The sequence below is a fragment of the Oncorhynchus nerka genome, linkage group LG12 (assembly GCF_034236695.1).
Source record: "Oncorhynchus nerka isolate Pitt River linkage group LG12, Oner_Uvic_2.0, whole genome shotgun sequence".
NCBI lineage: Eukaryota > Metazoa > Chordata > Actinopteri > Salmoniformes > Salmonidae > Oncorhynchus > Oncorhynchus nerka.
Window position 1 is genome coordinate 64703643 of NC_088407.1, and position 13944 is coordinate 64717586.

At 52.5% G+C, this 13944-nt stretch overlaps 1 protein-coding gene across 15 annotated transcripts in view; it reads right to left on the reverse strand.

The window, feature by feature from the left end:
* LOC115138586 (MAP/microtubule affinity-regulating kinase 3-like) overlaps positions 1-13944 on the reverse strand; it is a 48839-nt gene that overhangs the window by 10404 nt on the left and 24491 nt on the right. For 7 of the 15 annotated variants that reach the window (XR_003864970.2, XM_029675578.2, XM_029675585.2 and 4 more), the window contains exons 7-14: positions 13274-13330; positions 12432-12668; positions 12153-12293; positions 11170-11269; positions 9908-10020; positions 9667-9814; positions 9349-9551; positions 9122-9246 (exon numbers count right to left, since the gene is read on the reverse strand). Coding sequence is in view for 14 of the 15 variants with exons in the window: in XM_029675578.2 (XP_029531438.1) it covers positions 9122-9246; positions 9349-9551; positions 9667-9814; positions 9908-10020; positions 11170-11269; positions 12153-12293; positions 12432-12668; positions 13274-13330 (1124 nt within the window). In the remaining variant the exon portion in view is untranslated. The remainder of the gene's footprint in view (positions 1-9121; positions 9247-9348; positions 9552-9666; positions 9815-9907; positions 10021-11169; positions 11270-12152; positions 12294-12431; positions 12669-13273; positions 13331-13944) is intronic. The other 8 variants (XM_029675582.2, XM_029675587.2, XM_029675583.2 and 5 more) reach the window with 3 other exon arrangements.

Consider the following 13944-nt stretch of genomic DNA (forward strand, 5'->3'; position numbering starts at 1 on the left):
GAAGTAGAGAAGCAATGGGGGAAGTAGAGAAGCAATGGGGGGAAGTAGAGAAGCAATGGGGGGAAGTAGAGAAGCAATGGGGGAAGTAGAGAAGCGGGGGAAGTAGAAAGCGGTGGGGGAGGAAGAAGCGGTGGGGGGAAAGAGAAGCGATGGGGGGATGTAGAGAAGCGGTGGTGAGGAAGTAGCGGTGGTGAGGAAGTAGAGTGAGGAAGTAGAGGTGAGAAGTAGAAAGCATTGGTGAGTAAGTAGAGAAGCGATGGGGGAAGTAGAAAGCGGTGGGGGAAGTAGAGAAGCGGGGGGAAAGTAGAGAAGCGATGGGGGAAGTAGAGAAGCGATGGGGGGAAAGTAGAGAAGCGATGGGGGATGTAGAGAAGCGGTGGTGAGAAGTAGAGAAGCGGTGGTGAGGAAGTAGAGTGAGGAAGTAGAGGTGAGGAAGTAGAGAGAAGCATTGGTGAGTAAGTAGAGAAGCGATGGGGGAAGTAGAGAAGCGATGGGGGGAAGCAGAGGTGAGGAAGCAGAGAGAAGCATTGGTGAGTAAGTAGAGAAGCGATGGGGGAAATGAGAGGCCATGGGGGAAGAGAAGCCATGGGGAAGTAGATAGCGAATCTGGGGGAAAGCGGGGGAAATAGAAAAGCGATGGGGGAAGCAGAGAAGCGATGGGGGAAGTAAGAAAGCAGAGGGGAAGCAGAGAGAAGCGGCAGTGAGGTAAGTAGAAAGCATGGGGGAAGTAGAGCAGTTTGATGGGGGTAGAAGTGGGGGATGTAGAGAAGCGTGGGGGAAGTAGAAAGCGATGGGGGGAAGCAGCAGCGGTGGTGAGGAAGCAGAGAAGCGGTGAGTGAGGAAGCACAGGTGAGGAAGCAGAGGTGAGGAAGTAGAGAGAAGCATTGGTGAGTAAGTAGAGAAGCGATGGGGGGAAGTAGAGAAGCAATGGGGGAAGTAGAGAAGCAATGGGGGAAGTAGAGAAGCAGGTGATGGGGGGAAGTAGAGAAGCATTGGGGAGTAAGTAGAGAAGCGGTGGGGGAAAGTAGAGAAGCGATGGGGGAAGTAGAAAGCGGTGGTGAGGAAGTAGAGAAGCGTGGTGAGGAAGTAGAGGTGAGGAAGTAGAGGTGAGGAAGTAGAGAGAAGCATTGGTGAGAAGTAGAGAAGCGATGGGGGGAAGTAGAGAAGCGATGGGGGAAGTAGAGGTGAGGAAGCAGAGAGAAGCATTGGTGAGTAAGTAGAGAAGCGATGGGGGGAAGTAGAGAGGCGTGGGGGAAGCAGACAGCGGTGGGGGGAAGTAGAAAGCACGGGGAAAGAGAATGTGGGGAAGTAGAGAAGCGATGGGGGAAGTAGAGAAGCCATGGGGGGAAGTAGAGAAGCGGTGGTGGGAAGTAAGAGAAGCGGTGGTGAGGAAGTAGAGAAGCATGGTGAGGAAGTAGAGAAGCGATGGGGGAAGTAGAAAAGCGATGGGGGTGAGTAAGCGGTGGGGGGAAGTAAGCGATGGGGGAAGTAGTAGCGGTGCAGAGGAAGTAGAGAAGCGGTGGTGAGGAAGTACAGGTGAGGAAGTAGAGGTGAGGAAGTAGAGAGAAGCATTGGTGAGTAAGTAGAGAACCGATGGGGGAAGTAGAGAAGCAATGGGGGGGGAAGTAGAGAAGCAATGGGGGAAGTAGAGAAGCAATGGGGGAAGTAGAGAAGCAATGGGGGGAAGTAGAGAAGCGATGGGGGGAAAGTAGAGAAGCGGGGGGAGAGTAGAGAAGTGGTGGGGAAAGTAGAGAAGCGATGGGGGATGTAGAGAAGCAGTGGTGAGGAAGTAGAGAAGCGGTGGTGAGGAAGTAGAGGTGGAGGAAGTAGAGGTGAGGAAGTAGAGAGAAGCATTGGTGAGTAAGTAGAAAAGTGATGGGGGAAGTAGAGAAGCGGTGGTGAGGAAGAAGAGGTGAGGAAGTAGAGAGAAGCATTGGTGAGTAAGTAGAGAAGCGATGGGGGGAAGTAGAGAGGCCATGGGGGAAGTAGAGCAGCATGGGGGGAAGTAGAGAAGCGACAGAGGGGAAGTAGAGAAGCGACGGGGGAAGTAGCCATCGATGGGGGGTAGAGAAGTGGTGGTGAGGAAGTAGAGAAGGTGGTGAGGAAGTAGAGGTGAGGAAGTAGTGAGAAAGCATTGGTGAGTAAGTAGAGAAGCAATGGGGGAAGTAGAGAAGCAATGGGGGTAGTAGAGAAGCGGTGGTGAGGAAGTAGAGGTGAGGAAGTAGTGAGAAGCATTGGTGAGTAAGTAGAGAAGCGATGGGGGAAGTAGAAAGCGATGGGGGAAGTAGAAAGCAATGGGGGGAAATAGAAAGCGATGGGGTGAAGTAGAGAAGCGATGGGGTGAAGTAGAGAAGCGATGGGGGAAGTAGAGAAGCGATGGGAGGAAGTAGAGAAGCGATGGGGGAAGTAGAGAATCGATGGGTGGAAGTAGAGAAGCGATGGTGAGGAAGTAGAGAAGCGGTGGTGAGGAAGTAGAGAAGCGATGGGGGAAGTAGAGAAGCGGTGGTGAGGAAGCAGAGGTGAGGAAGCAGAGAGAAGCATTGGTGAGTAAGTAGAGAAGCGATGGGGGGAAGTAGAGAAGCGGGGGGAAGTAGAGCAGCGGATGGGGGGAAGTAGAGTAGCGATGGGGGGGGAAGTAGAGGTGAGGAAGTAGAGAGAAGCATTGGTGAGGAAGTAGAGAAGCAATGGGGGAAGTAGAGAAGCAATGGGGGGAAGTAGAGAAGCGATGGGGGAAGTAGAGAAGCGGTGGGGGGAAGTAGAGAAGCGGTGGTGAGGAAGCAGAGAAGCGATGGGGGAAGAGAAAGCGGTGGTGAGGAAGAGAGAAGCGGTGGTGAGTAAGTAGAGAAGCGATGGGGGAAGTAGAGAAGCAATGGGGGGGGAAGCAGAGAAGCGGTGGGGGAAGTAGAGAAGCGCATGGGGGAAGTAGAGAAGCGATAAGCTATAGGGGAAGTAGAGAAGCGGTGATGGGGGAAGTAGAGAAGCGATGGGGGGAAGTAGAGAAGCAGCATGGGGGGGAAGAGAAGCGGTGGGGAAGTAGAGAAGCGATGGCGGGGAAGTGAGCGGGGGGAGTAGAGAAGCGGGGGGGGAAGTAGAGAAGCGGCGATGGGGGGGAAGTAGAGAAGCGATGGGGGGAAGTAGAAAAGTGGTGGTGAGGAAGTAGAGAAGCGGTGGTGAGGAAGTAGAGGTGAGGAAGTAGAGAGAAGCATTGGTGAGTAAGTAGAGAAGCGATGGGGGGAAGTAGAGAAGCGGCGGGGGGGGGAAGTAGAGAAGTGGTGGGGGGAAGTAGAAGAAGCAGGTGGGGAAGTAGAGAAGCGATGGGGGGGGAAGTAGAGAAGCGATGGGGGAGAAGTAGAGAGGCGGGGGAAGTAGAGAAGCGATAGGGGGAAGTAGAGAAGCGGTGGTGAGGAAGAGAGAAGCGGTGGTGAGGAAGCACAGGTGAGGAAGTAGGTGAGGAAGTAGAGAGAAGCATTGAAGTGAGAAGTAGAAGAAGCGATGGGGGAAGTAGAGAAGCGGTGGTGAGGAAGTAGAGGTGAAGAGAGAGAAGCATTGGTGAGTAAGTAGAGAAGCGAGGGGGGAAGCAGAGCAGAAGTGGGGGGGATTAGAGAAAGCGATGGGGGGGAACTAGAGAAGCGGGGGGAAGTAGAGAAGCGGTGGGGGAAAGAGAAGCGATGGGGGAAGTAGAAAGATGGGGGAAGTAGAGAAGCGATGGGGGAAGTAGAGAAGCGGTGGGGGGAATTAGAGAAGCGGTGGTGGGGAAGTAGAGAAGCGGTGGGGGAAGTAGAGAAGCGATGGGGGAGAAGTAGAGAAGCGGTGGGGGAATTAGAGAAGCGGTGGGGGGATGAGAGAAGCGATGGTGAGGAAGTAGAGGTGATAGGGGGAAGTAGAGAGCGATGGTGAGAAGTAGAGAAGCGATGGGGAAAGAGAAGCGATGGGGGAATGAAAGCGGTGGGGAAGTAGAGAAGAGGGGAAGCAGAGAAGCGACCTGGGGGAAGCAGAGAAAGCGGGGGGAATAGAGAAGCGATGGTGGGGGGAAGTAGAGAAGCGATGGGGGAAAGAGAAGCGATGGGGAAGTAGAGAAGCGATGGGGGAAGTAGAGAAGCGGTGGAAGAGGAAGCAGAGAAGCGGTGGTGAGGAAGTAGAGAAGCGGTGGTGAGGAAGCAGAGGTGAGGAAGTAGTGAGAAGCATTAGTGAGTAAGTAGAGAAGCGATGGGGGAAGTAGAAAGCGATGTGGGGAAGTAGAGAAGCGACTGGGGAAGTAGAGAAGCGATGGGGAAGTAGAGAAAGCGATGGGGGAAGTAGAAAGCGATAGGGGGAAGTAGAGAAGCGTGGAAAGAGAAGCGGGGGAAAGTAGAAAGCGATGGGAAGTAGAGAAGCGATGGGGGAATAGAGAAGCGATGGGGGAAGTAGAGAAGCGATGGGGGAAGTAGAGAAGCGGTGGTGAGGAAGTAGAGAAGCGGTGGTGAGGAAGTAGAGAGAAGCATTGGTGAGTAAGTAGAGAAGCGGTGGTGAGGAAGTAGAGGTGAGGAAGAGAGAGAAGCATTGGTGAGTAAGTAGAGAAGCGATGGGGGAAGTAGAGCAGCGGCGGGGGGGATTAGAAAGCGACGGGGGAAGTAGAGAAGCGATGGGGGAAGTAGAGTGGCGATGGGGGGGAAGTAGAGTGGCGATGGGGGAACTAGAGAAGCGGTGGGGGAAGTAGAGAAGCGACGGGGGAAGTAGAGAAGCGATGGGGGAAGTAGAGTAGCGATGGGGGAAGTAGAGAAGCGATAGGCGAAGTAGAGAAGCGGTGGGGGAATTAGAGAAGCGGTGGTGGGAAGTAGAGAAGCGATGGGGGCCAGAGTAGAGAAGCGATGGGGGCGAAGTAAGAAAGCGGTGGGAATTAGAGAAGCGGTGGGGGGATGTAGAAAGCGATGGTGAGAAGCAGAGAAGCGATGGGGGGAAGTAGAGGAAGTAGAGTAGCGATGGGGGAAGAAGAAATGTGGGGGGAAGCAGAGAAGCGATGGGGGAAGCAGAGAAGCGGGGGAAGTAGAGCGGCAGGGGAAGCAGAGAGTAGCGCTTGGGGAAGTAGAGTAAGCGATGGGGGGGGAGTAGAGAAGCGCGGTGGGGGAAGTAGAGAAGCGATGGGGGAATTAGAGAAGCGGTGGTGAGGAAGTAGAGAAGCATTGGTGAGTAAATGAGAAGCGATGGGGGAAGTAGAGAAGCGGGGGAAGTAGAGAAGCGTGGGGGAAGTAGAGAAGCCATGGGGGAAAGAGAAAGCGGGGGAAGTAGAGAAGCGATGGGGGGGAAGTAGAGAAGCAGAGGGGGAGTAAGTAGAGAAGCCATGGGGGGAAGTAGAGAAGCGATGCGGGGGAAAGTAGAAAAGTGGTGGTGGGAAGTAGAGAAGCGATGGGGGGAAGTGAGAAGCGATGGGGGGAAGTAGAAAAGTGGTGGTGAGAAGTAGAGAAGCGGTGGTGAGGAAGTAGAGGTGAGGAAGTAGAGAGAAGCATTGGTGAGTAAGTAGAGAAAGCGATGGGGGAAGTAGAGAAGCGATGGGGGAAGTAGAGAAGCGATGGGGGAAGTAGAAAGCGGCGGGGGGGAAGCAGAGAAGTGGCGGGGGAAGTAGAGCAGCAGCGGGGGAAGTAGAGTAGCGATGGGGGAAAGAGAAAGCGGGGGAAGAGAGTAGCGGTGGTGAGGAAGTAGAGAAGCGGTGGTGAGGAAGTACAGGTGGTGAGGAAGTAGAGGTGAGTATGTAGAGAAGCGATGGGGGGAAGTAGAAAGCGATGGGGGAAGAGAAGCGATGGGGGAAGCAGAAAGCGATGGGGGGAAAGCGATAGGATGGGGGGAAGTAGAAAGCGATGGGGGAAGTAGAGAAGCGATGGGGGGAAGAGAGCGGTGGGGTGAGAGTAGAGAAGCGGTGGGGAAAGTAGAGAAGCGATGGGGAAAGTAGAGAAGCGATGGGGGATGTAGAGAAGCGGTGGTGAGGAAGTAGAAAAGCGGTGGTGAGGAAGTAGAGGTGAGGAAGTAGAGGTGAGGAAGTAGAGAGAAGCATTGGTGAGTAAGTAGAGAAGCGATGGGGGAAGAAGAGAAGCGGTGGTGAGGAAGTAGAGGTGAGGAAGTAGAGAGAAGCATTGGTGAGTAAGTAGAGAAGCGATGGGGGAAGTAGAGAGGCGGCGGGGGGAAGTAGAGAGGCGGCATGGGGGAAGTAGAGCAGCGGGGGGGAAGTAGAGAAGCGACGGGGGAAGTAGAGAAGCGACGGGGGAAGTAGAGAAGACGGGGGAAGTAGAGTATCGATGGGGGAAGTAGAGAAGTGGTGGTGAGGAAGTAGAGAAGCGGTGGTGAGGAAGTAGAGGTGAGGAAGTAGTGAGAAGCATTGGTGAGTAAGTAGAGAAGCGATGGGGGAAGTAGAGAAGCAATGGGGGAAGTAGAGAAGCGGTGGTGAGGAAGTAGAGGTGAGGAAGTAGAGAAGCGATGGTGAGGAAGTAGAGAAAGCGGTGGTGATTAGAAGCGAGAGAAGAGTGAGGAAGTAGAGAGAAGCATTGGTGAGAAGTAGAGAAGCGATGGGGGAAGTAGAGAAGCGGTGGTGAGGAAGTAGAGGTGAGGAAGTAGAGAGAAGCATTGGTGAGTAAGTAGAGAAGCGATGGGGGAAGTAGAGAGGCGGCGGTGAGGAAGCAGACAGCGGCGGGGGAAGAGAGTAGCGATGGGGGAAGAAGAGGAGGAAGCAGAGAGAAGCATTGGTGAGGAAGTAGAGAAGCAATGGGGGGAAGTAGAGAAGCGATGGGGGGAAGTAGAAAGCGATGGGGGGAAGTAGAGCGGTGGGGGGGAAGTAGAGAAGCGGTGGGGGGAAGTAGAGAAGAACCGGGGGAAGTAGAGAGCGGCTGGGGAAGTAGAAAGCGATTTTGGGGAAGTAGAGAAGCGACGGGGGAGTAGAGAAGCGACGGGGGAAGTAAGAGTAGCGATGGGGGGGGAATAGAGAAGCGGTGGTGGAAGTAGAGGTCAGGAAGTAGTGAGAAGCATTGGTGAGTAAGTAGAGAAGCGATGGGGGAAGTAGAGAAGCAATGAGGGGGAAGTAGAGAAGCGGTGGTGAGGAAGTAGAGAAGCGGTGGTGAGGAAGTAGAGGTGAGGAAGTAGTGAGAAGCATTGGTGAGTAAGTAGAGAAGCGATGGGGGAAGTAGAGAAGCAATGGGGGGGGAAGTAGACAAGCAATGGGGGGAGTAGACAAGCGATGGGGGAAATAGAAAGCGATGTGGGGAAGTAGAGAAGCGACGGGGAAGAAGCGATGGGGAAGTAGAGAAGCGATGGGGGAAGTAGAAAGCGATGGTGGGAAGTAGAGAAGCGATGGGGGAAGTAGAGAAGCGGTGGTGAGGAAGTAGAGAAGCGGTGGTGAGGAAGTAGAGGTGAGGAAGTAGAGAGAAGCATTGGTGAGTAAGTAGAGAGAAGCATTGGTGAGTAAGTAAAGAAGCGGCGGGGGGGAAGTAGAAAGCGGGGGGAGTAGAGAAGCGCGGGGGAAGTAGAGAAGCGGCAGGGGGAAGCAGAGAAGGGGGAAGTAGAGAAAGCGATGGGGGAAGTAGAGCGGGGGAAGTAGAGAAGCGGGGGGAAGTAGAGAAGCGGGGGAAAGAAAGCGGCGGGGGAAGTAGAGAAGCGACGGGGGAAGTAGAGAAGCGATGGGGGAAGTAGAGAAGTGGTGGTGAGGAAGTAGAGAAGCGGTGGTGAGGAAGTAGGGTGGAAGTAGAGAAGCATTGGTGAGGAAGTAGAGAAGCGATGGGGGAAGCGAGAAGCGATGGGGGAAGAGAGCGATGGGGGGAAGTAGAGCGGCGATGGGGGAAGTAGAGAAGTGGATGGGGAAGTAGAGCAGCAGCGGGGGGAAGCAGAGTAGCGATGGGGGAATAGAGCAGCGATGGGGGAAGTGGAGAAGCGATGGGGGGGGAAGTAGAGAAGCGATGGGGGAAGTAGAGTAGCGGTGGGAAGTAGAGAAGCGGTGGGGAAGTAGAGTAGCGGTGGTGAGGAAGTAGAGAAGCGGTGGTGAGGAAGTACAGGTGAGGAGTAGAGGTGAGGAAAGAGAGAAGCATTGGTGAGTAAGTAGAGAAGCGATGGGGGAAGTAGAGAAGCGGTGGTGAGGAAGTAGAGGTGAGGAAGTAGAGAGAAGCATTGGTGAGTAAGTAGAGAAGCGATGGGGGAAGCAGAGCAGCGGGGGGGAAGTAGAGAAGCAACGGGGGAAGTAGAGAAGCGACGGGGGAAGTAGAGTAGCGATGGGGGAAGTGAGAGTGGCGATGGGGGAACTAGAGAAGCGGGGGGGAAGTAGAGAAGCGACGGGGGGAAGTAGAGAAGCGATGGGGGAAGTAGAGTAGCGATGGGGGGAAGTAGAGAAGCGATGGGGCGAAGTAGAGAAGCGGGGAATTAGAGAAGCGGTGGTGGGGAAGCAGAGAAGCGATGGGGGCGAAGTAGAGAAGCGATGGGGCGAAGTAGAGAAGCGATGGGGGCGAAGTAGAGAAGCGGTGGGGGAATTAGAGAAGCGGTGGGGGGATGTAGAGAAGCGATGGTGAGGAAGTAGAGAAGCGATGGGGGAAGTAGAGTAGTGATGGGGGAAGTAGAGAAGCGAAAGTATGAGCGGTGGGGGGAAAGTAGAGAAGCGGTGGGAAAGTAGAGAAGCGGTGGGGGGATGTAGAGAAGCGATGGGGGGGAAGTAGAGAAGCGGTGGGGGAAAAGAAAGCGGGGGAAGTAGAAAGCGATGGGGGAAAGTAGATAAGCGGTGGGAAAGTAGAGAAGCGGTGGGGGGTGTAGAGAAGCGATGGGGCGAAGTAGAGAAGCGGTGGGGGAAAGTAGAGAAGCGATGGGGCGAAGAGATAAGCGGTGGGGGGAAAGAAGCGATGGGGGCGATAGAGAAAGCGTGGGGGATGTAGAGAAGCGATGGGGGGATGTAGAGAAGCGATGGGGGGGAAGTAGAAGAGGAGCACAACATTGAGGATATTTCTCCCCAGGAGGCCTGGTCTTGTTTTTCTTCAATAACTTCTCTCAATATTAACAGTATTGATACACATTGTTCTCTCCTCTGTGCCCCTGGGGGGAGGAACAGTGAAGGTGCTGTGTTGAATGCTGATTCCATGTGGAAAACACGGGGAACACAGTAAAATTCTAGCCTGTTCCTTACCTGTTCTCCTTCCCATTGGGAATGACAGAGAGACAGTCCATAGCATTCCTGTCGCTGCACACATACGTGTTTCTCCTCGTCATCCCGTCAGATCCAGTGTTATTCTGCAGGGTGGAACAGAAACTCTGAAATCACAAATCATCAAATCGGAATGGAGGATTCATCCCCACTTCAACTGTAAGAATATGTTATACAATTGATAATGGGATGGAATAGCAGACACTCACGTTGGGAACAGTGGTAACCCCCTTCCTGCCATTGGGAATATCAGCCTTGTTGGGGTTGTTGGCGTTCCCCAGCAAGGGGCTGGGTGGGGGGACACAGCGCCCCCCGGGGACACTGCGCCCTCCCTCCTCTTTGATGTTGTTTTCGGCCGTGCTGGTCTGACTCCTCTTAGGGTGTCCTGAACCTGGGGGAACATTCTGACCCACTGGAGAAGAGAGAGAAAACGAGGAAGAGAGGAAATGGTAGAGCTGAAACGCATTTGTCAAAGATGAGAATTCCCTCTAAATGGTTGTTAATGACTGACTGATAAAGTGTCTCACCCTGATCACTGTAGCGTCTCTGTTTCTGGTTGGAGGAGACGCTCCGCTGGACTTTGAGGTGTGAGGGGGACTGGCCATTGAGCTCGCTGGTGGGCCGGGGTTTAGCCAGGGACAGGTTGCTGCTGGAGGTTGAAACACTGGGCTCCAGCTAGGTCAAAGGTTACACACACACATTAAAAAGATTGGACACTAATGGATATACTAAGCACTAGACCACAACTATCCATAGTGTTGCTCTGACCTCAGAAGACTTCCTCCCCAGCAGTAGGTAGGTGGCAGTGATCTCATCATACTTCATCTTGGCCAGAGACTCCTGGATCTCCTCTGGAGAGAAGCCCATCCCCACCATTACATCTGGAACAGTACAGAGACATGAGTTCACATATACAGCCCTGGCCTCCACAAGCATTGTCAACAACTGTCTTATTTTAAGGGACCTTTCATTTAAATGAATTGGCCCCAATCCTGCAGCCCAAAATGGCTGCCATAATACCAGAAAGGTTTTTATTCGCCAGTATCAGCAACCAATCGCAGCCCACATCCTTAGTGTGTTCTACATAGATATAAACAATTCATAAGCAATTATGCACACTTGCTCCTCTGACTCTTTTAAAGCAAACATATTATATCTTCCTTTTTCACCATAACGACAAGAGATCTTTCACCACTTAATAAATGTAGCAGCAACCTCATCATGCGAGTGAGTCATTGCATTCTAGCTCAGGTGTCATCACCCGGCCCCCCTCCTCCCTCTCGCCCCATCCGTCAGCAGAAGAGGACAGGTGGTGCAAGCAGCACAGCGGGGGTGGAAGTGATTGGTTGGGAGGCAGAGGAAGATGGGGTGTGATTACACCCCCACTGCGCTACTTGCATCACATTGAGAGGAGCATGCCAGGTGGGGAAGCTCCCGGAGCGGAAGTTCCACCATACATCAGCTTCCTCTATCCATCTCCCCGCTATACAGTGCTCCACAATCAATGTGTTCAGGCAGATCAGGCATCACCAAACCCACTGAGGAGTCAGTGCTTCTCCACTGGGTGAACGAGATGGGGAACGCCCTGACACGTGATCTCTCTCCACTAGACTACAGAGCCCTCAGTGAAACATGTGCTCCATTTCATCTCTCCCTCCCGCCCGCTCTCTTTCTCTCTGTGCTAGGTGACTGGCAGCTCCCTCTAACCAACGTGCTCTGACACAGATCCCAGCTGCTGTTATGCAATACCCCCACACTCCAGAGGACATCTTTCAGCATGTACACCCTCTCTCCCCCTCCCTCTACCCCTTAGTGCTTTTATCCAGGCCAAGATGTGGAGGTTCTCTCTGTCTCATGTCTCTCCCTCTCAGAGGATCCTGCAGAAGTAGTTTTTATGCTGCGTTTTATCTTTTCCTTTTGAAAACTGTAAAGTGCTTAAATACTGAGAGCGATTATGTTGCAGTGCTGCTGCCTACACACGTTAGAATTCGTGAAGCTCAAAAACAAGAGTAGTTTTCTCCTCTTAGTACCTATTCTCTTCTGATCTGCGATGTCCTGTTCTGGTTCTACGAAAGGCTTGAGCTCGTCCTCCTCCGATCCCGCATTGATCCAGCGGTCTTTCATGATTTGCTGAAATAAAATGTTTAAAAAAAGAGTCCTCATAGAACAGGGTCCTTTTACTACAGGGTCCTATCCTCATGATCACAGGGTGGGTGGGGGTGGGGGGTTTATTTTCTTAAATCCACTTAAAGGTTCACTTATTTCACCTCATTGCACTCAAAAACAAATTGAATTGTGAAAATAAGAATTGGAAAAGAGATTTTGATTTGAATCAATGCTACACTGTTTGAAAGCTGAATCGTCATTTAAAGTCAGTCTAATCTAATTCTCAAACCAACTCACCAATCAATTGGGTGGTCGTGTACGATGGGTTTACAAGATAATGATAATAGGAAATGTTCAACCACGAGGCCGATATCTGTTCTAAATGACATCTTTCAATGCAGGACTGTATGTAATCTGAACTTCTAGTGTGAAGAGGGATGAGGATGGATATGAGCACACAATGTGAACATACAGAAACCAAGACAACTATGTGCTGTGCCTGCATTTCGCTCTGCCTAAAACTCAGAAAACAAAAAAGATAAAAACAAGAGGGATCATGAATTATGTATTGTGCCAACAGAGGAGAGAAAGAGAATGGAGAATATATAATCAGCACAAAAAGAGAGCAGTGTGATGAGTGTCGAGCAGATGCCGGCCCAAGGAATGGAGAGGTGGATGGATGGAGAGATGGCAGGCAGGCGGATGGAGAGATGGCAGGCAGGCGGATGGAGAGTTGGCAGGCAGGCGGCTGGACAGATGGCAGGCGGCTGGACAGATGGCAGGCAGGCGGATGGAGAGATGGCAGGCAGGCGGATGGAGAGATGGCAGGCAGGCGGATGGAGAGATGGCAGGCAGGCGGATCGACAGATGGCAGATGGATGGAGAGAATAAAGTGTTGAATATTTACATTTTCGCTGTCCTCCCTCACCTCGAGAGTCCCCCGCTTGGCCGGGTTGAGCACCAGGAAGCGCTTGAGGAGGTTCTCGCAGTCTGTGGACATGTAGAAGGGGATACGATATTTCCCCCTCAGAACCCTCTCCCTAAGCTCCTACAGAGAGACGGACAGGGAGAAAGAGTGAGTGAGGACATCTTATCTCAAGTTTTACCCCTATGTTTCACTGACTATGAATCTCCCACAGACAAAGGAACTGAGTATGGAAGTATTTCTATGAGTCTTACTACATACCTTAAGGTTCTGCCCGTCGAAGGGCAGAGAGCCGCTGACCAGTGTGTAGAGGATGACCCCCAGGCTCCAGACGTCCACCTCGGGCCCATCGTACTTCTTCCCCTGAAACAGCTCCGGGGCGGCGTAGGGTGGGGAGCCACAGAACGTGTCCAGCTTGTTCCCCATGGTGAACTCATTACTAAAGCCAAAGTCTGCTATCTTAATGTTCATGTCTGCATCCAGCAGCAGGTTCTCTGCCTAGAGACACAGGAGGGGAATTGGAGAAGAATGGGGTGGAGGTGAGAGATGGCTGGGACGTCAGATTGAAAGAAAGAGGTAACAGACTACCTAGGCCACAGGTAAAATCATAACACATTTGAATAACCCACAAAGATCCATGCTGACAGTAGAGTTCCAATCAGAGGTAGAGATGTCAAAGGCACAACAAATATCTACTGATCCCTCCACAGAAAAACCCCTCACAAAACAAAGTGCTCTACAAGTCAAAGTTAGTGTCAAACACACAGGGGGAGACAGCTGCTCTCTGCTCTTATATCTCAGTCCTCATGGATCATTCATGAAGCTCTACAGAGTAAACACTGTATGGACACGCTGCTGATGGAAAGGAGATGGGAGCTCTGAACAGAGTAACTCCCACTGAGGTCGACCCCCTCACGCTAACAGAGATAAAAATACAGGAGCATCAATATTTATTCTACATGTGGCAGCATATCAGAAGCTGGCTAAATGGAATGGCATTTTAAGTGAGTATGTGGTGCAATGGAGAACATGTGAGCAGGGAAAAGCACCACCTTTGGCCACTTTAGTCCCCCCCCACCCCCCCACCCTCACTGGGTCCTTACCTTCAGGTCTCTATGAACAATGTGCTTCTGGTGGCAGTACTGCACAGCAGAAACGATCTACAGAGAAACACACATACAGAGTGATACAGTTAGTCTTCCACCTGGCACAGTTTTCACACCTCCCGTAAGTCAAGGATGTGGTGAGGAGATGTGGAGTACAACCACCCTGGGGGAAGGATATGGAGAGGAGATGTGGAGTACAACCACCCTGGGTGAAGGATGTAGTGAGGAGATGTGGTGTACAACCCCCCTGGGCGAAGGATGTGGTGAGGAGATGTGGTGTACAACCCCCCTAGGTGAAGGATGTGGTGAGGAGATGTGGTGTACAACCCCCCTAGGTGAAGGATGTGGTGAGGAGATGTGGTGTACAACCCCCCCTAGGTGAAGGATGTGGTGAGGAGATGTGGTGTACAACCCCCCCCTAGGTGAAGGATGTGGTGAGGAGATGTGGTGTACAACCCCCCTGGGCGAAGGATGTGGTGAGGAGATGTGGTGTACAACCCCCCTAGGTGAAGGATGTGGTGAGGAGATGTGGTGTACAACCCCCCTAGGTGAAGGATGTGGTGAGGAGATGTGGTGTACAACCCCCCTGGGTGAAGGTTGTGGTGAGGAGATGTGGTGTCGAGTGAGAAGACAGATACAACTAAAAAGAGACCATGTCTAAGAAACAG